The sequence below is a fragment of the Cuculus canorus genome, chromosome 1 (assembly GCF_017976375.1).
Source record: "Cuculus canorus isolate bCucCan1 chromosome 1, bCucCan1.pri, whole genome shotgun sequence".
Taxonomy (NCBI): Eukaryota; Metazoa; Chordata; class Aves; order Cuculiformes; family Cuculidae; genus Cuculus; species Cuculus canorus.
The window spans coordinates 142,904,040-142,930,952 of NC_071401.1; the positions used below are offsets into that span (position 1 = coordinate 142,904,040).

Sequence of the window (26,913 nt, forward strand, 5' to 3'; positions counted from 1 at the left end):
AAGGAATTCAAGTACGCTAGATCCCACCCCCAAAGCCCATCTCCCCCTCCACTAAAGTGCAACACGTCTCTCCCAAAGCAAATGAGGGATCCATGTCTGTGGAGTGGATGGAGCATCCCACAGATTTATTTTTAACCCTTAGGTTTTAACCCCACAAACGATTTGTGAACCTGGTGTGCGGCTCTCCTCATTTACTGACTTGGAGGGAAACGGCAAGGTACTGTTTTAGTGGGCTTGGAGCAGCATGTTAGGTTAGCACAGAAATTATTCCCCTGTTCATGGTCCCGTTTGATTCATCCTCCTTCAGTATCTGAACAGATAAAGACATTTGCCACTCAAGCTTCCCCAGATATACTTTGATGAGCGTGCCGGTAAGGGCCAAAAGCAGCTGCCCCTGGGCAGACAGGGAGGACAGAGACTTGGCCATGTCCATAGAGAACTGGGAAGATGGGGCAGATTAAAGGAACAATGTCCACTGGTAGAAATTGTCTTTGAATATGGATTTTGGATAATGCCATTTTATAACAAATATGACTACACGCAACTGGTAAGTCCATTTTTTGCCAGTTTCTGCACGGAAAAACATTGTTTTGAACAAAAAACCCCACCAAAGCACGAAGAACTTAAATGGGAAATATCTTTTTAAAAGCAAAGCTGATTGACTTGATTTTCAAGATCCAAACTAGAAAAGTAAAATGGGCACAAAGATGATAATTTCATACAAAAACCCATTTAATGGAATTTTTTTATCTAGTATCATAGGTAAAATGATTTGGGTGGGGGTGTGTGTGTATTTACATTAGTGGTTTATTCTGACATTGCTCCTTTTAAACGGTGCAGGTCAAATGCGGCAGACGGCAGCTGCTGGTCCTTGCATACACCATAACCCATTGCAGCTCTGTGACCAATACTGGACACAAAGAAATACAACTTCGATAAGGGGCCTGCACACACTGACTAGCTGCACCAACTGATCCGCGCTTGCACACTTGTCCCTAGTGTTGATGGGTGCAATTGAGAAGGCAGGGAAAACACGGCTAAAGCGTTTGGCCCATTTATATCAATGGTTTATACCTTAAGGGATGCCTGGCATAGACAACCATTAGCAGAAAAGGCTCATCTCCAAAATACTGTTTCATTCAGCCCATTTCTGTATGATCCACATACAGTATAAACCTGGGAAAGCAAGAATTTATACAAGGTTCGTAACATTTCCTAAGAGGCCAAGCTGCCTTGGACCTCAAAAGCCTGTGAAAGGCAACTGGTTATAATAATAAGCCCACAAATCCTTTTCCGTACAATCCTAAGAGGAGGAGTCACGGCTTTGTAGCTTCTTTACTTGAATTCCTTTTGATGAAATTTATTTTTTAAATATTATTTTAAAACACATCATTTTCAGTTCTACTACTATCTTTTTGTTTAATCCGACAACAGACACACATTGTTGGTAACTGCCCCAGCCTTAGGACCACACAGACAATATCGACAAGCAGAAAACAAAACAGGAAAAAACGCCCCTGAAAAAGTCAGGAGAGATACTGATGACAGGGTTACAGCACTCACCACACACACTGGAAAAAGTCAGGATTTCTGTGTTTATGCTTTTCACACTAAAAAGTTTTGAAACAGTTTTTCTTTTTAAAAATAAGTCAGTGGACACAGCCATTTTGTTCAGAAGGATTTGCTGTTGCGTAAGGTTCCTTCCATTTATGTGGAAAAGACAATTAAAAACATTATTTTGTTTAAAAATCCCCCCCACCCCCAACACTCCTTTTCCTCACAACGCTGACAACAGGGATTGACAGAGTCGGCCTTGCCAAGCATGACGATGCCCTGTGCCTGACCCTCCCACCCCATCGGCTTCACTGGGGCAGTGTTAGTTATCCACAGCCTTCTGTGTCCTCTCCCGTTCCCTCTTTCAGTGCGGGCGTTGAGCAGAATCGAGGCTTCCTTTTTAATATCAGATGCCTTGATTGTACTGTTTCCCTTTTTGCATTTCATCGGAGTCATTTGAGAAATATACGCATTACTTATGTAGTGAAATTTTTGCTTTAAAATGGCATCAGTGCGTGACTCTCTACATCCTTTGTAAAGACCCCTTCGGTGGCAACAATTGGCAGTTGGTACAGAAGTGGGGACTCAACCCTGTCAGCCTTTATCAGATGTAGAAACTTCCCAACAAATTGAGCGTTAGCAGCAGAATGGGTGGGAATTGGAGGGCAACTGAAAAGACGTGCCCCTTTGGTTTAAAATAACAGGGTTATCGCTACAAGTTTTATGACATTAATGCCCCCTTGTGCAAAATACCGAGTGCCCCAAAGTACCAGGAAATTTGCTACAGAAGGGATATTCGAGCCATGCAACCAGAAACAGCGCACAGTTTTGTGCATCATGTCAGACCTTCACCTTCCATCCCCCGGACTTGGCAAAAATCAGATACTCCAAAGAGGGTTTGGCATTTTCTAGAGGGAAAGCTGGTTAAAGGCAGTCAAAATGAGAAGCGTTAGAGCTTCGTTTGGGAGCACATCAGGCAATTCTTCCAATTGCAAACAGTGCTCATGTCCTCACCCTGCAATTCTAGTGTTGTAATGTCCTTTTAGTGTTTTATGTGAGGCTGGATGCAGAAGAAAATGCGTACTTGGACTTGTGGAGATCATAAACTAGTGTGGTTGGGGTGTCAGTTTTTACACTGTACGTGAGCTTCAGACTTGAGATACTTTTTAGCTCAAACCCAGCTAAAATGACCTATTTAATTTTCTACAGACAGCTCCTCAAGTTCTGACATCTCTCAGTTTCTCTACAAATGAAAGCTTGAAAGAAAAAAAAAATTAAAGCAATTAAAACTTTCGTAGCCCCCATAGCAAACATTCAACAGGAGAAGAAAAAGCAAGTTTCCCCAGGATCCCTGGGAAGGGCCTCTGAATTTCCCAGAGCTGCCATGTTGCAGGACTGCTCGCTGTGCTAGGAAACTGTCTGCACCTCCCTGGCTGCTGACACCTGGGTATAAGATTTTAAAAGAGCAGTAGTGGATTAGGCAACTGGATGAGCATCACAGTATGTGTGCACAAATGGCCCTTCTGCCATGTGGATGAGCATCACAGTATGTGTGCACAAATGGCCCTTCTGCCATGTGCCTGATATGCAATTCCATGATGCATTACAATAACGAAATTCCTTTCTTGCCCTAAGGCTGATGGTGCAGCACTCCCTATGAATGAAAAGAAAAAGCTTTCACTGGTCACATTCAGCATTAAATCACAGCCAGCAGTACCTCCCAAATAACACAGCTCCTCAAGCTATTCACCACGACAAGATCTCTGTCGACACAGGATCAGAGAGATTACCTGAAATAGTTCAATGGAGATCAAGTTGGATCAAGTGTGATCCTAAATGAGATCTGCCCTCTCCCTGAAAGCACTTTACTGAGGTCTAAGTTTAAGACGGGAAGCCTAGAAGACCTAGAAGATAACAGTAGTTAACGAAGAAAATTGCAAAGGCCCAACAATCCAGATGGGAGGAACAGCAGGTGTGTGGCTGGGAGATAAAAGACCAAATGGTCAGCGTGAAAACTAGCCAGGCTTGACAAATCCTCTCAGGGAAGAGGCCGGGAGATGTGTAAACAGCAAGAATCACCTGGCTGCTGATGTATGGATCCTGCACACACTGTCATGACAGCAGCAGACCTTTGGCTGGGACGCTTTCAACTCCAGAAACGCAGCCACAGGCTGGCAGCTGAGTTAAAGATGCAGAAGAATGAGCACTGAAACTCGCAGCCTTCCTGCAATGTGTGGGCAATGCAGCAAACCAAGGAAACTGAAATAACAGCTCCAAAAGACCATCCCTCATTCCCATCCCCTCCCCCTGCCCCTGCCTGCAGCAGAAACGCTATCAAGGAACATCTCAGTAAGAGGTTTACAAGCAAGAGTCATTTGAACCATCGATAAGGGAAATTCCACAGCTTCTCACAGAGGACGGATTGTTTTACAGCAGGGAACCAGGGCAGCTGGAGGTTTGACCATATAAGTTAACGAGATAGTCAGGAGTGGTGGTGGTGCGATGATGTTAGGCTGATGGGTCTGATGCTTTTACAGGCGGCATTAAATTCCTTGAGTGAGTAATTAGGGGTGATGAAGAAAAAGCAAGAGGAAAGATTTCAAAACAACAGTTCCTATCGAAACGTGCTGACTCAAATAATGGGACCAAAGGGGTGGTTCTGGGATGAGGCACGGCTCAGTGGTATGTACAGTCACTGTCTACATGCCTTCCGGTGTTCCCTCCTTGCACACATTCAGGTTTCCATTACTTTCCTCATCCATGACAAAAAAAAAGGCTTCAAGCACAGGCTGGTACTACAGCGAGAACTAAAGCTACATTTCCTGATTTGCAAAGCACTGTCAGTTCAAAACATGGAAAAGGTGTGAATCACTTTGGAGACTTACATATTTCTTCCTAGTAGACACTATGGTTATGGATCCAGTTCCTTCTGCTGAATCAATGCAGTAGAATGAATTGGAATTTGATTTATTCTAAATAAGATTTCAATAATGTCTACATGTATAAAAGGTTTCAGTTTTGCCCAATTTTCAGTGCTTGTTTGAATAAAAAAAGACAGGGTAGAACTTCCCTTACTCAAACTTTTGCTGATCTCCTTTCTACTGGATGTAATCAGTCCGGTCCCTTCTTAAGACAAAAATGAGGTGTGAAAGACCTACAGGGCAGCTGTGCTGTGGATTTGAAAGACATAAGAAATGCAGTTTTTTAAAAACAGCTCGGAACATTTTCCTTAGCTCGACAGTGTAGTGATTAAGCTAAAAATGTAGTAAGTCATATGGAATTAAACTGCAGGCTCTGAACACAAGGTTTACCGAGAGGATTCGTAATTAGCTAGTGACCAGAAAACCAAGATTTCTTCCACTGTTGTGTTGATATTTGGTTTCCTTTCCCCCTCCCTTTGTTCTCTTAAGTAATACGAGAAAGCTAAAGGGGAACAACTCCTTTAAGGAGCACAATGGGGACGTGTTAAAGGGTTCTGTCCTGCAGATGCCCCCAGACACACATAACCACTGGTAGCCAGGAAAAAACATGTTTCCCCATTAATGAATAGTCCAAGAATGAACACCCAAGTCCTACTCATAAAATAGGATTCTGACTTGCTACCACAATGACAAACCGACTCGCTAGTTCAGGTCATATTACCTATCAGCAGGGGCTTTAACAAGTGTCAAAGATGGATGGGAACAAGACTAAGGCCTCTCATATACATATAAGAATTGCACTGGTTTAACTAAAGCTGTGATTTTAAACCTATCTACTCAGCTGCCTGCCAACTCTGGCAGATGCTGCTCTTGATAAGAATGGGTTATTACTCTGAACTCAAACTCAGCCCTTGTCAGCCTAAGCTAAACCAAAATAAATTAAATTACAATCATAGTAAGAACTATGTCACGAATCTACCTAACTTAGTGTAAAATCATACTTTTAAGCTAAATGATGCAATTTTCTCATTTACAAAATGCCAAAGACTATTCTGATGGCAGCTAGCGTTCACAAAACAGCGGCCTGGAAAATTGGCTATGGACAAACTATACAAGTTAAAGCTGGGAGCTGACCTGTTGATGACAACTGCTTGAAGGGAGAGAGCTCTCTATGAAATAAGAACTTAGGAGACACAGACTGATGATGAGAAAGCTAGGCTAAAAACACCAAGAAGTCAACAGATGAAAACAGTTACCTGAAAAAATGCCCCACTGAGCACTTCAGAGTCAGATCAGTGAACAATAAAAATCAAAGTTAAGTAAACAGAAAGTACCAGTATGCCTATGTTGTTTCCCAGCTGCTAAATGAAATGACTAACAGAAACAACCAGGGAAACTTTCCTTTCCTCTCTCTGTTAACTAAGAATGTAAGAAACGTGAGACAGGCAGCAAGACCTGAGGTAGCTAGCTGATGCTAGTCTGTCATGAACCATCATCAGAGCACGCTCAGGTTTGGTTTTAGCACTATGAAATTCAGGCTTTCAGCTTTTATGGAAAAAAAGAAAGAAAGAAAGAAAACAGCAATAAATGGATGAAAGGCAAGGACTATCCTTCCGCAACCTCATGTAGAACTAGAGCTGCTTGTATTCAGTGGATCCCCTCTTCTTTGCTCAGCAGACTTGGAAGAGTTTTGCTTAGCTGTATCCAAAAGTCACCACCAACAAAGTCAATGGGGAATCGGACTTTGAAGTAGAAAGGCAGTGAGAAGACAAATGCAAACATGACTGATTAATCACAGACTGGAAGAACCTAGAGAGCATGTAGTTTTTAGAGGGTTTTTCTGCTTTTGTTTTCTTTGTAAAAGGTGCACCAGAAGTTTCGATTCCATTTTCTGTCTTTCACATTCCTCTCTACCCTCATGGCTCCTTGGACTGACTGGGCTTGGCCACTGGTGTGCTGCTCCGGTGGGGCTTGTGGCCGAGGTCATGACGATTCCTCAAGTGCATTGACGACTTGCTCCAGGATGTCAGGGCAGTGATCCGCTATCTGCTGTAAGATGGCATTGGCAAACTCCTGCAGCTCTGCACTTTCCTTCTCGCCCTTTTCTAACTCGTCATGAAGCTGCAAGAAACACAGACAGGCACGGTCATTTTCTGGTATTAAACGTGTTCACTGTATAACAAGACCTGCTTAGCAGGCTCAGCTCTAAGAGAAATCACCACTTTTAGAAAGGGAGTTAGCAGAGGTGTAACATGCTGGGCATTTCCAGGATCAGCACCTTTCCTTGGTGACTTCTCCTCCAGAAACTGGATGCTCTCCCCTCTCTTCATTTCGCTTTTTCACTCTATTGGACCAGGCCTGTGACTTTCCCAGTTAAGGCCGTGTCCACATGAGAAAACTAACTGGCTTAACTACTCCTGAATAATTTGTTCCATGATAAATATTAGAAGAACTTCTTCTGTAGAGTGTTTTTACGAAAGCAACTATATTCAAGAAACAATATAGCATTTTGCTAGCATATTGTTTTAAATAGTTCGATTTTTGTTTGCAAACAACAGGATGTTTCATAAGTCATTACTTCAAAATTATTTCTTATATGAAATCAATAGGAATGTTACATAACTACACATAATACACTAAGAGTTAACCGGAATTCTAATTTTTCTGTGGAATCCACGTTTCAGAGCCTGTGCTTCCTAACTCAGTCATAAGCTGAATATACACAATTGTGGTGGAACATACACGATTTTTGTTTACTACCTCTGTATTTCCTATTAGATCATTCATTGCTCAGATTACTACAGTCTGCTCAGAATGGGGCACGGAACTTCAAAACTTTATCTTTATTCACTCTGTCTACAGAGTTGTTTTTCAAGACGTGGTGTTACAAACCACGCCACACAACGTATCGACGTGTACGTGAACATAAGTTTTAGCTCTGAGCCTAATGCCATTGCCAGAATTAGGGGCCCACAGAGTCTTAATGAAGAGCAGGAAACATCTGCCTTCAGTAACCTGTTTATCTGCCCTGCAATTGATAAAGTCCATGCTAGCCTGTGAACTGTGCAGAATCTCAAGTAAAGCAGTAATTTGTGCAAGCATTTTAGGGATTACTGTACTTGTGACGGTCTAAGGATGGAACAAAACAAGGAGAAGCAGCAGGTCTTACTAGACAAGATGATACAGACAAATAGATTGGATAAGCTTTCAAGCAGATAGCTCATTCATATACTATATATCCAAAAAACTCCTATTTTTCCAGTGATATAATTTTCTTCTAGTGAAGTATATTCCTTATGAATATAAAAAGCATATTTGTACGGAGTACATACACTTAGATGGATTCTGAAGTTTATTGCAAGCTTCTGCATTCAAAGTTCTTTGTTGCTTTGAGCAGCTGTAGTAATCAGCTTATCTATTTTTTGACCCTTATTTTAAATTTTCTTTTTTTTCTAATGTTTGTCAGTCCTGTAACATTTTTTGTTCCTAAGTGAATAATATTTTTATTAGAACTCTACTGTGTTATTAGATGACATAGAAAGAATGTAAAATCAGAAATTTCCATCCTTGAAGGAACAACTGGTCATCAGTATACACATTTCTTGATCTATATTTTGTACTTCTGTAATACTCAGTAGGTTTTAAAAAGAGAGAACTGTCATGCAGCAGGACAACTGGGATCATTTTACCACCGTAAGAGCACCATGCATTGGGAAATGTTATATTTCTATAATTTAAATGCTAATCAGATACAACAGTATGTCTTGGTTTAGTCATGGTATCAAGCAAAGCACAGGAGATTGTTAATGCAAGAAATGCTACATAAAAACAAAGTCTAAGAACAATGATAGAATAGATATAAATGCTTTTTTAAGGAAGTTAGGGTATAGACTCCTATAGACAAAAGTGAGAGAAAGGAAATTAAAAGGGTAAGCCTGCTACACTATTCCCTTTACTAGGCAGAGTAGCATATACTAAATTATTTGGGCTTTATGTGCTGAACGTTAGTTTAATGTGTTCCTATGTGCTTTGTTCCTACTGGCTGCTATACTCACAGAACAGCTATACGAACCCAACAGGGGCTCATGCCAAGAATCACAATGCAAAAGCAACCTGATCCTGCTCCGCAGAGTGACATGAGCTGGGGAAGTGGGGAAAACGAGAGGGAGGGGAGCACTCCAGGCTCAGTAAAGGCTCTCAGGGGAGAAAGGGGAGAGGAGGCGAATTCAGCAGTAACCCATAATGGCTCAGAAAAGGAACGCTGTGGATAGGCGATTAGCCTGGTTCCAACAGCCTGGCAGAGTTATTAGTCAAAACTTGCAATGGATGGATAAGCCTAGGAGAGGTCCAGTCAGCAAGCAGGATTGAAAGAGCCAGCACAGCCAACAAGGAGCAGTGCTGGATATTAAAAGCCAAGAGGCTGGGTTCCAAGGTCTGCCCCCAAGTCTTAGGTTGCTCAGCCTAGTGAATGAGCCTGACTAGCCCCGGAAATTCAGGTGGCCCCAGACACAGAAGCCTCCAAACCTCCAAACCGCTGGTAAATTCAGGACTGGCTTGAACACTGAACTCTGTGGTAGGGTTTCCTTGGCTTCTTGGGCCAGTGCAAAGATTTCATAGTGCCATTCATCAGAAGGGTGGGAGGTTGTGGAGATCAGGAGAGACAGCAAGTAAGGGGAGAAGAAGCCAACGATGTAATTCTCCTTTTCTACGCCTGGTTCCTGCAAGGGTCTTGGCTCTCGGACCTCAGGAGGAGAACCAGGAGAGGGCAGTGTTAGCAGGGAAAGCAGAGGCTGGCTCTCTGTGTGTCCAGCACCACCACTTGCCCAGACAACATCTCTCCTCTGGGCAACTCAGCCAAATCGTTCAGGTGAAGCTCCAGGAAAGGACAAGGCAATTGAATAATTAAATACAAAAGGACCTCAAAGAGTAACCTTCAAAACTGAAAGGAGGTTGGTGGACAAGAGAGAATCCTGCAGGACGTTGTCTTCAGCAGGTCAGTACTGCAAAAACAGTGATCTCTCAGTTTCTTGAGGTACTAGTCAACATTTATATATTTTTAAGATTCCTTATAAAATCGAGGTAAGCCAAACAAAATATACGCATGCCAAAACTAAAATAAACCAAATGCAAGCAATCAAAAGTAACCAACTTAACCAGATGAAGAAAATATTTCCAAGAAATGAGTTTTTGACTGTCAAGAGCCCAAAAGAAGACGGCTCTGAATGCTGAAGGCCAGCAACAATACTTGGTAAATTAGCATAGACAGAAAGTCTACACAGCTGGCTGGCAGATGTCTGTGATAAAACGTCTTTGAAAAAAGTAGCAATGACAGCCTTGCGTTAAGTTTGCTAGCTTTAGAACATCTAGGTTTAATAATGGGATTTCTACTTAAACAAAGACATCTTAATTGACTATGTGGCTGGTTGCAGCATTTCTATATCACGTATGTCATCTCCGTTTACGTCATTCCTTTCAGAAACAGCTGTGAGCAGCATACATCACTCTTCATTCAGACAAGCTCCTTAATGGGAAACATCCAGTTCTCCACGGAATAACTTGATTCACCTAGATGTTTGGCAGTCCAAATTCTAGGAAAGTGTCGCTAAAAGTATTACTATAAATTCTGTGGTTTCCTAGATTTTCTTTTTATGAACGCAAACAGAAATGGTGCTATCTTCCCCATGCCATTTTTCTATGAAAATTAAGGAGTGTTTACAGTCTTTTTTTGTTGGAATTTTCAGCTGAGGATATGAGGAGATTCATCCATTTGCCTCAGAGATGACCAAAACAGAGAAGACAAGGCCAGATATATTTGCTTGACGACAAGTAAAAATAGACAGCTCAGAAAGAAAAGCATTGCAAGTACACCAAAAGTGCTTCACTGTATTTCTACTTTATCTTTGGATAGAAGAACAGAAAAGACCTTCAGCATCTCAGGGGAATGGAAGCTTGTAGATAATCTGCAATAGATTCAGATACTTTTCACCACTACTGCCTGCTGGGGTTTAGAGCAAGTAATGATAGGAATACTTTTCCATTTACATTTAGACTCCATCAGTGGAAATAAAACCAAACAGTTCATAGCTAATTTAGTTTGCCTTGTGCTTTTCTGGTTCAAGATGTTCCAGAACTTATTTAAAGATTAATTGACATTCAGAGAAAATAAATTCATAGTTTAGAAATAGGATGCTATGGTTTTAGGTGTGCACGAGGTGAACTGTGGTGCTGCTCTGCAGAACCTTTGCAGCTTATGCTTATCCCATAAAATAAACAAGGTAATGATCCATTAAAATTTATTATATGGAGGAGTTTTCCTCCCCAAAGTGTTATTTTCCTCTTGTTAATAATTCTGCATAAACACTGATGAAAAAAGGCAAAGAAAAATAAAGCAGTATTGCATCTAAATGTGTTCAGGCTATGGACAGTAAAAGTGAATACAGAACATGCAGTTCCTTTAGAGCAGCCCAAAAAGAAAGTTAACTGCAGGACTTTCTATAAGGCTGCAATACTAGGATGTGGAATTCTGTTTCCCCCAACATTTAGGTGTTTCTGGATCAGATTACAATTAGTCTGAAAAATATGTTTGTAGCTTAAAGTAATAGAAATAAACACGAAAAAGAAATTCAATTAATTTAATCTTAACCTTTGCTTTGTCTCAAAATAAGTTAAACTACACTGTATCTCAGGTAAATAGTCATGAGTGTTTGCATCTTCCCAGATCAACCAGTGTAAATATGTATATTTTCATATATGAAAATATGGTTTCAAGTTAAACGTTCTGTCTTGTGTTTTCAAAACCACGTAAACTTTAAAAAACACATTTTAAATACATTTAAATACACTTGAATAGATCTTACAGCCAATTTTGAGAAAAAAACCTTGAAAAACCTTGTTGAGGGCTTATGAAGCATATTTGAAATAACTTTGCACGTGGGATTTATCCTGCATTCCTGAGCATCTTTGTGAATAGCTGAAATCTTATTATTTTCTTGGTAATCAATGAATTTCAAAATTATATAAATGGGAAGAAGAAATTAAATATGTGCATGTGATTTGCATTTGACTGCAGAAGTTTTTCTACAAATCCTGCACTTGCAGGCAATATGTCCATCTTCCAGCAAAAGCAGCAATCATCTCACAGTCAGAGGATCATTTTCTCTTCATGTAAATCCCAGTGTACATTATACACTGAAAACTAATGCTGCTACAGTGTACAGAATGTTGTTATTCTGTGGTGAAGCTGAACAAATAATAATTATTGCCTGTACCACCGGGCTAAGTCATAGAATCATTGAATGGGTTGGGTTGGAAGGGACCTTCGAGATATCCAATTCCAACCTTCCAGGCAGGGACACCTTCCACTGGATCAAGTTGCTCAAAGCCCATCTAAACTGGCCTTGAACACCTCCAGGGGTGGGCCATCCATGACTTCTCTGGGCAACCTGTTCCAGTGTCTCACCACATGATAAAAATCTAATCTATATCTCTCTCCAGCTTAAAACCTCAGGTCCCGCTGACCTAAGTATGCATAAACGCAGGCAAGCCCCACAACCCAAACAGCTCACAATTCTGCCTGTTAAAGGGATTATGAACAAGAGCCAGACGGCTACTTCCCCCACTTTCAGTTGCAACGCTTTACCTTTGATGTCAGTTTACTCGCTTGAAAGCAGGTAGCCAGTCTCTGCCACAGTTACTCTGTGATGCACCCTTCGTGCTGAGCTTGTACCTTGTCTCTTCATTTCTCTGCTCATGAAATAGGCCCCCATGTCCCCTCAGGGACTCTGCCTGCTTAGTCAAGGCAGGACCTGGTAGTCATAAACACAGCGAAAATTTGCCTGTCTACAAGGCACATCTTAAATACTCTCTCATACGTCCTAGCTGACAAGTTTTGGGAAAGCTTTTAAGCAGAAGGCTGGGGGGCAGTTATGGTTTTGTGCCTGCACAGAACAAAGCAGAGGAGAAAGGACAAAGTGAGAAGTATGTGAATGAAATGGTAAAGTTATATCCATCCAGTTATTTCAGGATCAGAGCTGGAGTCTTTTCTACTTTTTCTACATCACTTATTTCTCTTTAAGAGGAAGTTCATTTTGTTTATTACAAAGTGATGGAAAATTGTGTTAGCTCTGAAATCCCTGACAGATACTTCAAGAAAGAAACTTAATAGAATCATAGAATGGCGTGAGTTGGAAGGGACCTTACAGATCATCTTTTTCCAACCCCCCTGCCATGGGCAGGGACATCCCACTAGATCAGGCTGCCCAAGGCCCCATCCAACCTGGCCTCGAACACCTCCACGAAATACTTTGGTTCATACTACCCATAAAACCTGACAAGCCAACAACGGATCCAGCTGTTCCTGCATGTGGTCCCTTTTATCCAGATACGACGCACATAGAGGGGGGGCCTGTACACCCAAACAGAATCCAAAGCAGTATCTCATACCAGGAGATGCTGCAAAAAGCTTCCACGAGGACCCCAGCCTCCACACAACGCACAGAGTAACGGAACCTGTTCCTAATAACAAACCCTACGGAGAGGTGAGCTGCCCTCGAAAAAATAAGGTATGATCTCAGCTTGGTACACCATCTGCTTGAAAGAACTGCTTGAAATGAGACCACAGTAAATTTTAGACACACCACATCCACACATGAAACACTTGACCATGTACTGAAAGCAATGCTCTTCCCTTTAGATCTCTTTTCAAGTTTGGAATAGTTAATGTTGCTGATGGACAGTACATATTTCAATTAAAATTTGTAATTCCTGACAAAAATAAAAATGGATAATGTTAATTGCATTATGCAATGGTCAACTTATGGATAATGTTTGTGATTTTGACTCGTGCTTAAGAACTATGATACTGATCCCAAGTTCTCATTCTCACCCAAAACATTAATTTAATATAAAAGTTGAAAATGTAATAATATTTGAGAGTTCCTATACCCATTACTTTTTCAACCAAACTCAGGAAATACATTTGCACATGAAGAAGGATATAAATTGCTGCAATTATTACTTCTAATATCTAACAGAGACCAGAAGTGGGCTGTTTAACTTTAAAATACACTATGCATTCCCGTAAGATTAGAAATTAAAAATAAATGACATAAATCAGGTGGGGAAGATAACAAACTAATGGAAGAGAAGTCAGAGAAGGAAGACAGGGTGAACTCTGAAGTAATAGAGCAATTTAGAATGACTAAACGCAAAATGTGGCAAAGTAATTTCTCTACAGAAACTAAATAACTTGAGTAATTTCTCATAGATGATATGGAAGTAAGAACACAACCGGAATCTGAACAAAGAAGTACACAGGTTGTTTATAAAACATCTATCAGTAATTTAGAGTAAAGTTTAACCCTCTCACAATATTGTTTGTATAACATACCAAACTGTGTATTTCAAAATTCAGCAAGCATATATGCAATTTTAAATTGGAATTCGAAAGCTACATCCATGTGGTCTGGTGAAAATCTTAACTTTAACTTTGCCGAAAGTGAAATGTGAATTATGTGCAATGTAAATTATGCTCCTTGGAACAAAGCCATGACTATTTAGCTGATACAGCAGGCTGTGACTGATACAGAGAAGCAATGCTATCACCTTTTTCCTTCCTCTGCTTTAAGCATCTAGGCAGAAAAGGCATTCCTGATTTCTTCGGAGAGGATTAGTAAATAGGAATCCGTGGATGGTCTATACTTTGAAGCTGGTACACAGGGAGAGGGAAGACAACCCTGCACTACAAAGGCTCTTCTATGACCATAAATATTTTTCAAAGGTGCCTCTCTCTAACTCCCAGCTGAAGCAGTCATAGGTGCAACATTCTGTTAGTGGTGGGGTGAGAAAAGCCTGCATAGCAAGTGTGCTCTGAGAGAGTACTTCATGGAAATACATCTGCCCAGATCCCAAAAGCTGCTGTTGACGACCAGGTCACAACACAACCTCTCCAGGGAAAAAGTAAGAGAAAAGACTGGTGCCTGGGGGCCAGCAGAAATAGGCAGGACCCCCGGCAGCTGGGACAAAGACAGAACCCGTTGGGCATGGCTGGGAAGAGCCACCAATGGCAGGGAGCCAGGGAGAAAAATGCCACCTCCTTCTCTTTGGGTTAAGAAAATTATTTTAATTTAATAGGTGCTCTTCTGTTGGAAGAAATATATTTTTCAGAATGACTGTCACTGTAAAACATACTGAAAATAAGAAGCTTTCCATAATATGAGGTTCTGCACATTGAAACATTTATAATACTGCTTAAGCTAGTAACAGAACAAACACTGTTGCCTACTGCGACTGTCTGGTCGCTCTATTTGGTTGTTTCTTTTTGCATTCTCACACTGCTGCCTTCCAGCTGCAGCACAGCATACCACCACCACCATCATCATTCAAATGATGATTTTCAGCAAGTTTCTTTCTACTCCATTCTTTCCTTTTGTAAAGATAAGAGAAGAACAAAAACTGAACTATAAATAAAAATGTGGACATATCATTTTGTTCTTAAATGCAATTTTCTTCCATACAGGAATAAAATCCCTCACTTAAAGGCAACCATTTGAAACGTGAAACATTGCAGTAGTTCTACAGAGCCCAAGAATATTATCATAATGATACGCTTAGGACAAAGCATTGTATTTAATAGAAATTGCTAGAATAATGCAATTGTTTATAATGAATGATTGGAATTTGTATTTCTTGGTGTCGAGACTTGGAACATTGTTCCTCCCTTCTGGTAACTTCAAGTTTCTAATATGAAGAGTTGAACAGGACATAAATGGGTCGAAGGAGGACAGTACCATAAACAGTACTGGTTAACTTCTTTGGGAACATTGGGTCAGAACTGACTCAAAGGAATATTTTCCACCAAATGAATAACTCAATGACACGGTTCCAAGCACCGTAGATTTTTTTGTAGTCCACAACTAGTCTAGTACACTAGTTTAGATTAGGTTTTGAAATACCATAAACTCATCAAGTACTGGCATCAGGTCTTCATTACAAATGGACCAAAATTTGACTACAGTTAATCAGTTTTACAAAATGTCTTTGATAAAATGCCAGCAAACAATGGTGCAGCACCTTGGACCCATATTTTGGTTACAATCAGTTGAAGTCACTAAGGAATACAGCTGAACTGAACGGTAGCATAGAGAAACTATCGTACATGAGAGGTACTAATAATCAATCAAACTTTGAGAATCCACAGAATTATTTATGTGGCAACAAATTCCCTGTAGAACCATGGTGTTGATGCTGGGAGATGCTTTTCCAACAACAACTTGTACATTAGTATCTGTGGGTCACTGTGGATGTGATGCAAGACCAAAAAGCTTACATTTATTATATGTATACACTAGTTTTACCTACCAGAAGACTCCTATTTGTATCTGAGCCTCCCCAGCAGGTATGGGAGACCTACAGGGTATATAGGCTATGATGTAACACAGCAGGTCCAACCTTCACCAATACGAGTTGCTGCAGTGGGAAGTCACAGCTCCAAAAGCAGCAGTATGAAAATAAATTCTCAATTATTTATTTAAAAAAAAAAAACCACCACAAAACAAACTAAACAATCTCATTGGTGAGAAATGGATACATTGGCATAATTCTTAAACATTATTGGTGTTCAGTTAAATGTATCCTCCCTAATCATGTCAGCACTTCTTAACATTCAAGAGGATTAATTTTTTCCCACTGAGGCTTGTGAAGCATTATCTACAGAAGATCATATTAGAAGGGACAAGGGTGAATTTAATGCACTGGATTTGAAGTAATTTACAAAACTCATTAAAATTCCAAAGATGCAAAATGGATATTCTGTGATGGGCTTCCGTGAATCTGGAGAACTGATTCCCACCCCCCATGGGAATACTTTAAACACAAAGGTAATTCTGCAGTTAGAAGCAGAAAGCTCCACCACTTAAATGAAAAATGTGCTTTGTAAATTGAAATATATCATTAGCTTGTATTTTTCAACTGAAGCTTGTTAAATACAATCCAAGTGAGTATGGGAAAGCAGAAGAGGCTGCTACATTTTATTTTAGCAGAGGTTAGTTACACATGGGAATCACAAATGGAGTAGTAACTTTAAACAACTGTGGCGACAGCAATGCAGAATTAAGACAATAATGGGAGAGAATAGAAAAATAAATTTTTTTCTCTTCTCCAGGACAACTTAGATAATTCTTTTTCTCACAATTTAGATTTTAATGCTTTCTTCTCTGTGTAATCCCTAAATATTGCTAAAGGACTAGCAAAGTTTGAATAAGAAACATTATCTTTTATTAGATCAGTACACAGAACTGGATAAAGCAGATGCTGTTTTGGACTGACTGTCTATTCAGAAGGATTACCACAGAAAGCCTTTTCTATTTTCTTTATCTACCTCTCTTGATGAAATAGAAGATATCAGCTATCTCCATAAATTCTGATTATATAATACCAAATACCATCATCACTATAACAGACTAGTCAATTTATTTCAGGGATCTCCAGACTTTTCCTACCTCTCTCCTTTATCTTTGCTTTCAGAGATGCCTTCCACATGTGATACAGTTTTTTTCATTCAATGCTTCATGCCAATCTGACAGACAAGGCGGTTTAAAATGATATAACTCATGTTTTGATCTATAATGCGGGAGCTGTACCTCTCTAATATATGAGGATGGCATACATTATACTGAGAAACTTTTAATTCCATATCAGCGATTACAGAAACCAAGAGGTAAATAAAACGCTGATTCTGGGTGCGTAGGGGCTAGCAGGCTCTGCAGGGAAATGGAATATGTCAGGCCTACGGAGGCAAATGTAGATACAGTGAGGTAGATACACAGCACACAATGAATCAAATAAATGTATGAAGGCAGGTAGAAAGTCAGAGATCAACTGTCCTGTACCACCTAGTCCCTTGTACAGACATATTTATCTCCAGAGGTCTGCTCTTCTTTCTGTCTTGCTAGACATGCTTCTGTTGGCTTCCTGTAATTTGGCTGCTGAGCTGCTCTCTCCAATTTTTGGATCCAAATTCAGCCTTGAGTTGAAAGTGCAAGGAAATGAGCTTAAACACCACAAAAGAAGAAAACCAGAGCTGAAGTGTTCAGGATAAGCTCAAGATAATGTTCACTAACCTGCAAATCCACTTTTAACTATGTAGGCCTTACACTAGTTTGCGTTCATACTGGGTAGTTTGACATAGACATATGAAAGAGAATAAATTAGTAAAAGAATTTGCATTGTAATCCAAGTTTAGCATCAAAAAGACAAAATGAGTCACATTTATTTCTGGTACAAGTTCCTTATAATTCTTTACCTACAAACCCCCCCACATTCTGTAATACAGTAGCAAAATTTAAAAAGTTGAAAAGAGAAACAGGAAGGAATAAAAAAAAAGGGTTGTGGGAATGATGAGTTATAGTATGAAATCAAGAGATAAAAGCTGCCAGTGAAGGGATTAAGGAAGGCAAGGCATCACCAGAGCCGAGAGAAAGGAAGATTAATTCAGTAGTTGAATCATAGCTAGATTGACACTCTCTGTTGAGACTTCATCAGACAAACTGCTATTAAAACCTTTCAATTTTTCATTCCAAAACTCCTGGAATACACAGTCGGACTTCTGAAATCACTCTCTGAGTGTGTGCACAAGCATGGGTGTATTGCATCTAGTACTCTGGGTCCAAATCTCAATTTAGGTATCCAGGTAAGGTAGTAACGAGAAAAAACTATTGGCAGAACGTACTGTAGCAGAAGGTAAGGACGCCGTATATGTTTACATACAGTGGTGCACAAAAATGTGCCAATTAAAATATAAATGATTAGTGTCATTAAAAAAAGATTTGAGATACCTATGACTACTTTAATCTATAAAGGGCAGCTGAAATTTGTTAATGAGTAAAACATGGCAAAACTGGTATATTGCAGTTTTATTTCCAATGAGTGTGTAGGAGTAGGGCCACAAATACTGATAAAAGAATAGATAAAATCCCATAACAATTATTAAATGGCAATGAATGATTCCTCATGTCAGATGAAGAGAGGATCTCTGCCACCTCTTTTCACCATTTACAGAATGATTTTCCAATATTTTGGTGTGGCACATAAGTAAGATGTACATCAACAGTTCGGGCCCTTGTTCAGAGCTTCAGGCCACAAACTTACCTGTTCCTGGGTCATCTTCTGCAGCTCTTTCTCCCAAGCTGCCCGGTCATCATCCAGGTGGTAGGAAGCAGGTGGGGTGAGTCCACGCAGAATCAGGGGGTCACGGTCATGGCAGAGGGCTGTCAGATGTCCAATGTACAACTTCAACTTGCTGCGATTCTGATCAAGTTCTAAGAGGGGTTGAATTATCTGAAATATGAGAACAGAAACAGTGAGGAACAGCTCGAGATCCCAGCAGTGGTGAAGGCAAAGATCAACCTCTAAGTAACAACCCCCAGTACTCTTATCCCACAACCCAGCAACCATCCAGCTGAAGCAGAAAGAAACCAAGCGTACTAGGGGAAGGGGACGTGGTGATGATAGCTGTCTGATTAATATAGGAAATAATGATGATATAGGTGAAAAAAGAAACAGTATTAAATTGAATGCATTAACTGCGCTGATTATCCAGCAGTGCTTCAGTCAACTATTTCAACTCCCCGGTTTAAGGAAAATTAATTTTCCTGATAAAAGGTATCTGTCCACAGCTAAGGCAATAGCTATGTAGATTTTAACCCATTTTACCAACTTACATTTCATAGCAGCTTAAGTATGCAATAAACACGTCCTAAATAAATAGTTTCAAATGATGCTAAGATGTTTGTTTCTAGATGAATGTACCTCTACTGTAGAGACCATATAGAAACATACCTTAGCCAGAAAGTTAAGATATAGCTTGCTATAACTTTTTCTGTAGTTAAGATATAGTCTTCTAAAGTTTTGAAAAGGTAATCACTTTCATTTATGATGCAAACAAGATTCTATACAATAGACTAAAAAACTGAAGTCAAAGGGCTTTAGCAAGCACTATTTTATTTCACTGTACTTTACCCAATCTGAATGCAATCCTTCTTCCTCACTGCAATCCAAACTGGAGTCATCCAGTTCCCATAAAAGGTATTTGAAGAGCCAATTTTCACTTTTTCAAAAATATAGAGCTCAAGCGCATAAATACATACCAGGAATCCCTCACTGTGCCCTCCCACAAGAATACTGCTTCACATTGTTCTAGGTGTTTGTGGGTATATATTCAAAACCACAGTAATACAAAACTCTAAGGTTTGCAGCTGATGAAAAATCAAGGAAGAATTGGGTGTAGTGCCTCCACTCCACGAAACGAGGTGCTGAAGCTACAGGCACTGATATGCACCAGCTTGGAGAGCTGGAAAGCCTTGCCACAATACTGGCAACTTGTCTTTGTGTTCCCAGGCAGGGACTGCACCTGCTCTTTGTAAGTGGACTAGGGATATCTTTTCAATAGGACACCTCTGATCTTGCTAATGAATAAGGAGTGAGATAATCTCTGAGTCAACAGAAACAGGGTGCTGGCACTACTTTCAACAAAGACTCTGGCTTTGACCTCTTTTAATAAGGCTGTCAGGGCTCACTTATATTTGCTTCTAACACTGTTCTACATGGATTAATTTCTGTAGAATGAGAGGACCTGAGAGCCATCGCTAAGCAGCTGACTAATGGCAGGCTCCTTGTCCCGCAGGGTGTAGCTGCACTCAGCAGCCTATACCAGAACATCAGGGAGGCAGTGGCTACGAAAAGCCACAGTGACATCTCAGCCATGGTAGAGGAGACAGACAAGAAAATTGCAGAGACTCACGTGCTTTATTCAAACCCCTACTGCTATGTGCAGCCTTGGGGAAACATCTGTTTGCAGATATAAACACACATATAAAAATAATCATTTGATGGATCAAGCCTGCAAACTGTAGCAGAGCACAATTCTGTCCTGAATACAAGGCAATAAGAAGGGATAGTTTAGTAGCACGAACACAGTTATATTTCACTTCCATCACCATGCACAACTGGATTTAGCCAATTATATCCATCAGCTTCAGTTTTATTTCTGAATTTGTGCTATTTACCGCAATTTCTTACAATCTGGGTTACCTAGATTATGATCTGAAAAGTGTGCAGGTGAAAAGAAGTGATGCTTTTAATTTCACTGATGTGTCTCCTATCTTTCTTACGATTTGGTTTGCCCACAGAAGGTAAACCATGGAATATCAGATCTTAAAATAATACTGGTTTACATATTTGTGAAAATTAAGTGGACCATGTGTAATATCTAGCTGTCTGACCAACGTAGTAGCTGCTTTGTGTTCTTCTCAGATACTGCGGTCTATTGAACATCCATCAGACATGGAGATTTCAATTTGAAAAAATACCAGCTTGCCAATGTTCCCAACTATTCTTTGTGAACAGAAACCCTCCCTGATAAAGAGAAAGCAGAGCTATCTAGCAAGTATTGATGGAAGATTTTTGTACAACAGTTGAATTTGATTGCTCAGGGACAAATCCCCTTTCGAAGCACATTCCTCCTGTACCCTTCCCCCTTACCTCAAGCTGGAAATAGGCCAAATGAGGCGTGTGAAAGTTCTTAACTAGCAGTCCTCCCAAAGCTGTTCACAGAGCAATCATTCCTCTCACTTGGGATACATTAAACCCTGCCAGTCAAGTAGGAAATGCCCTTATATCTGCGTTCCTGCCATATCTAATTTAAACTAGCCACTTAGCAAGAGGCACTGTGCTTCCCACACAGCAGAGCTGCCACTGCCTTATCTCAAGAGGGTGTAAGAGCATTTGCTAAGTGGAAAGACAGGGCAGCGCTGGATTCATAAACTGCATCATGTTCTCATGATCAGCCCAGAGCTGTAGAGCTTTCTAGGAAAATAACGGGTAAACAGACCAAACCCATGAATATCTTCTAAAGCAGCCCTGATTCTTTAATTGCCCTGATTGGTTTAGGTCATCCTCATCAATGCATGGAATGAAGTCTGCTTAATGTACCCTCAAGATCAGAATATTGTTAATGGTCAGCTAAGTTTGACAACGCGTTTCACTAAAAAAGGCAATCACTACAACTCTGAAGCAGAAACATAAACTGCCTGACAAATCTGATACAAACCCAAATCATCTTGACCAACTGATAAAGACATTTGGGAACACATTCCAAAACAAATTCAACCTGGGAACAACATGTTCAGGTTTTTTTTTTGAGATTTTGCAGATATCTTTGAGCATGACAGATCAGAATCTAATTGTAGTTTTGCAAGTAATAGAGGCAAAAAAAAAGTGTTAGAATGAAATTAATACTGCTTCTTCAGTGGAAATTTTGTTGTTGCTGTACAATGGTCAGCCAAAATATAAGCAACTGTCTTTAAAAGTTTTTTTATGATAAGAGTCTGCATTTAAATACGTATATGTGTGCTACATAGAAAAGAAAAGGCACTTGTTACTGAACACGGTTGGAGAGACCTATCTAAATCTTTGGTCATTCTTTCTGTGAAATATGAACACATCCCCCGTACAGAGACTAGGGTGTCTAAAAGTTTGTCTGAGCAGTGTCTAATGTGAATACACAAAACCACACAGGTAGCTAGATGAAAAAGCAAAGCAGCAAATGGGTGCTGTAAATGCAGCAGTGTCGATCCAAGACAAATGCAATATTGGTTATCCATAGATGTCTGTGGAATAAAGTATGGTTTTAATCAATGTGTAACAGGACTCACTGGTCACAACCACCAGCTTTATATTATGGGGTCTCCAGGCAGAAGGGCTAATTACCTGGTCAGCTTTCTCCCTGCTAATTTTCCCTTCTTCTCCAAAGGAAGCAATCACTTTTCTTTTGCAGAACCAAGTAATTAACTTAGTTAATTTCAGAGAATAGCTTCTAAATTTCAACTTAGCAATAAATCTACAGCTCCCATTTTGAAGAAAGTCTTACATGCATCTCTAAAAGACTGTCTGTTTTTCCAGCTAAATTAGTTGATCTTGTAAAAATTATCTCCTGACACAACTTTCCTTACTCATCACAATCACGCATCAATATGCATGTTGATCATGGATCAACAGCAGTAAGCTTTTTCTTGCAGTCACATGCCTATGATTTCCCAGGAAGGAAAAAAAAAAGGAGAAAACAGCATCTTCTTGACACAGCAATGCCAATGTAAAGTGCCAAACATACACTTGGCACTAGCACGACTGCAGTCACACTCCCTTATTAGCTTGACTACCCTGCTTGCACATGTGCTGCATGTATATATTCACTACAGGATGCTAAAAGGTAGAGTAATGCCTGTAAATGGTCTTCATTTTGCAATCAAATGATTTGGTAGAGTTTTCTCAACTTACCCATAAATCTTTAAATATTTGAGAAAATCCCCTGGAAGAATCGCTATAGCAAGAAGAAAATAAAATAGAATTCACAAGTAATCTCAGGGTCAAAGTAAATAACTTGACATCAAAATGTCACTGGTTTTGTGTCAAAAGTGTTACAAAGAACTGTAGATGGAATCAATATGAAAGTTTCCAAGGAATTAAATACTTTGAGAAATGCTCTAGCTTGCTAGTCTGGTCCATAGACTTTGAATGTTCTTTTTAGATCCTGCAAAGGCATAAAAATTAAGGAATTTTGAAAAAGAAAACCAGTCAAAACCCTAAAACACCACTGAAGATGGGACATAACAAGCCTGGAAAGTAAGCTAAATGGAGGCAGGCCTTTTATCTCCTGTCAACCACATTTTTTCATATGAGTCTGGGAAATTATTTTCAAAGTTTGTAACATGCAGACACAACTATACTACTCCAAAGCACAGAATAACTGTGCTTTCCAAACTACTATTACACAGATGAAGATGGGCTCAAAGTCTGGGTAAATACATATATTTGTTAAAAAGAAATTATTCCAAGGAGGATCTGACAAATCTAACATAAGATGGAGTGGATCACTCAGAGCGGGTCCTCAGATGCCTCCCTGTATCTGGCTTTTATTATATTACTCATCAAGACCATTTTGCCTATGTAGCAGAATATCTTATATTGGGAGATATGGAAATAAACTAAGATATCGAATGATATAGCCTGCAAGTATTTGCACGGCAAATAGAATTACGCCTTCTTGCTCAAACCATTTGTGTTTGTCTGGCAACAAACACAAGGGTTCAACTACAATCATCTTGTAACCATTGAATGCAATGGAGTTTTATGAGGCATGAATTTGGCTCAGAAAGTGCAAAGCTTTCCCAAATTCAGAACAATTTATCACTGATGTCTTCCCTTCATTATTTTAAATGGAAACAGAAGAAAGTTCTCAAAAAGACACAGCCTGACCTCAGTTCAGTTCAGCTCAGTTCACTGCTGCACAGAGATACTTGGTTTCTTCAGAAGACCACAATGCCAAAGCTCAGGGACAGGCTCAGATTTCCTTAGACTTGTTTAAAAGACAAAAAAATGGATTTAAATCTAACCTTCATCATTTTCTCCTCATAAAGCGACCCAAACAAAACAACATGTGTGAGGAGCTGAAAGAGATTCTGGCTATTTTGACAGAGTTGTCTTACTCAGTTCATTTCTGACAGAATCAATTAGGAAATCATTTTTATATAGCAAATTCTTTTTGAAATTTTTATACACCATGAACAAATCCCATGGATTAATGATTTCCAGAGTTCACCTTCTTCACCTTGGGAAAAATCCAGACCAAAAAAAAAAGAACACAGAAAACACAAAACAAGGAAAGCAGTTTTGTCAAAGTCCCCTTTGTTTCCCTTTCCCCCAAAAAATGTAGGTGAAGCAAAGAATTGCGGTGGGTTGGTAAGATTCCTAAAAGAATGAAAATGAGCAAGTAGTTAAAAAATATTTTTATACATTACAAATCCAGAAGTGCTTTTTCATGACACTGTCGAGTTTTGATTACGTGGGCTGTGGAGCAAAAGCTTGTGGGGAATCACATGCAGAATAGCAGGGACTACTGTAGATTGGAACTGAAATACGCTGGCAGGACTTTGAGAAGTTTGTAACTGGACCATGGGGGAATACAGATGTTCAGGAATGTGGTACCGCAGCACAGCTGAAGGAGGATGTCTACATACAGCTTGAATTTTACCTGTTTCATTAATCCCTACTTCCAAAGCAAGCACATTCACCTAAACAGTCACCATTAAATACAACTAATAGCACTGTGCACACGTTAGATCTCTTTCTTCTGTAATAGTCCACATGCCTCTTTCCTAGATGAGGCAGAGGAGAGAAATCTGTGGCTTAACTGCAAGATGAGATAAAAACATACAAATTGAAATGCTGTTTTATTTGTCTAAGTTCTCTTTTGTCTTCGAGATTTCTTGGGGATCCAGCAACCCAACAACTTAGCTCTGCAGCAAAACGGAATAGGCAAAGAAAAGTGAAATCTACAGAGAACCTAAAATCTTCCACTTTAATATATTAAAATCTCCTTAATTTGAGAATTTGTTTCTGTAAATTGTGTTAGTTGTCAGGTTAAAAATTTGAATAATAAATTAAATTATACAAAGCTGTGAAACTGCATAGAAAGACTTATGACACTGACAATTAGGCAATAAAGAAAAAAAGTATTCTCACAGCAAGTGAAAATAGTTTGCAGTTTGTACGTGACACAATGGATTCATCCTCGTGATCAAACTTTTGGAGGTGTAATTAGTCAAGTTTTTATTTCATAGAATCCATTAGATTTTATGCTGATTCCTTCTCTATCAGAACACAGAAGCTTGAGAGTAAGTAGAGAACATCTTGTTTTTATTTTTAATCCATTCAAGCTTTCTAGCACTTGTTATCTGTACTACAGTGAACAAGAAAGCACACACATTCCTTGCTGTGCTGTATTTTGTCTATTGCTTCTTCCTATTACAAAGTATAAAAGGAAACGGTGGCTAATATACTTTTGTTTGAAAGCAGAACATTGCAGCACATACACCGAGAGACTGTGTGTCCATAGGAATGCTTATGTATCAGTGACTGCATTCTTATGTCTCCCTGCTGTCTGTTCCACTGCTAATGGAAAACAGAGGGTATTTCTTAAGTAGTCTACCAGAGAACACAGTCAGAGCTTTTCCTGTTCAGATGAACTATAACCTCCTTGTCTGCAGGTGACAGGAATCTTTGTCTTGACTTTCTCTAACACTGGGTCTTCATTCTGCTGTTCCAGCTCCTTACCTGCTACATGGCACATCCAAAGCAAAGCCACATACAGCCACCAAACGCCTCATGTATCCATCTTTAGGAATTCTTTTTAGAGTTGTTTGCTCTACGTTCAAATCACAGAATTATAGAATACAAGGTTGGAAAGGACCTCAGGATCATCTAGTCCAACCTTAAATGCAAAATCCTATTAATACCTACACCTATTTAAACATACACAAACACTTTCATGCCCTGCTTAATGAGACCCCAGTCAATGACACTGCACTTTAATGAGGGAGCTTCCATAAAGATGTAAACAACATGGACTATGTAAACAAACACACTTACAGTACCATTTGCTTGAAAGTGCTCTTACATACACCCTATTTTCATTCAATATGGCCCCTAAAAGACAGCAATCAGATTCTACAAGCGCTCCTAAGAATCAAAGGAAGGTAATAGACCTGGAAACCAAGGTAAAAGTGATAAAGCAACATGCAGAAGGAAAAAGTGTTATTAAAATTGGCTATGCTCTAGGCTTGGTGCATTCAACAAGAAAAGAAATTATGCAGTGTAATCCAGTACTGTCCTGTATTAGAATTATATAAATCATTTTGAAATTATCCTCTATTGTGATGGCATGGAGTTGTCTTAAACAACCCCTCTGCCCCACTTCACAAGGGGTAGAAAACTCCAGCTCCATGATGCAGCTAGTAAGTACAGTACATTAAAGCATTATTATTACTACAGTATTAATGTTATTAATGTATTATTACTGTATCTCAATAATTACTATTAATTTACCTGAAATATGTATTATATTAGTGTTACATTAGTTTACTTGAGGCTTGGTTAGGTTAGGGAAGGTTCTACCAGGTCAGGCGTATAAATCAACTCGCTTAATGATGAAATCAGCTAACACCACTGTGGTTGGAACCATACCCCGTTGTTAAGCAAAGCACAACAGTATAGTAATTCCTACCTATACATCGCATAAAGTGATCAGATGTAGCTGAACTGCCTGTGGTAAGTCTACTATGAGTTAGAACTTGAAATCCTGGCATCTCCATCAGTAATTATGAACTCTACCAGCCAGGAAAATATAGCGTCTAGATTGGCTACATGCCCTTATCAGTTTTTATTTTAGTCATATGTCTCTTGAGCTTATTTTCATAGTTAATATGCTGGAAAGCAGGTTTGGGCTTGTTTCCTTCTCTACTTTAATATCGTTCACCTCTCCCCTCCCTCAGTTTCTTTCCTCCTAACTGACAACTAAAAAGTGCTGGCAGTGACACCCCAGGCTGGT

At 39.6% G+C, this 26,913-nt stretch overlaps 1 protein-coding gene across 12 annotated transcripts in view; it reads right to left on the minus strand.

Annotated features, from left to right (window-relative positions):
- Positions 1-490: 490 nt before the first annotated feature.
- Positions 491-26,913, minus strand: part of ERC1 (ELKS/RAB6-interacting/CAST family member 1) — a 302,814-nt gene continuing 276,391 nt past the window's right edge. For 7 of the 12 annotated variants that reach the window (XM_054067600.1, XM_054067591.1, XM_054067580.1 and 4 more), the window contains 2 exons: positions 18,621-18,809; positions 491-6,596 (listed from right to left, as the gene is read on the minus strand). In XM_054067600.1, the coding sequence (XP_053923575.1) occupies positions 6,459-6,596; positions 18,621-18,809 (327 nt within the window). In that variant the 3' untranslated portion in view covers positions 491-6,458. Of the gene's footprint in view, positions 6,597-18,620; positions 18,810-26,913 lie in introns of those variants that run through there. The other 5 variants (XM_054067656.1, XM_054067639.1, XM_054067646.1 and 2 more) reach the window with 1 other exon arrangement.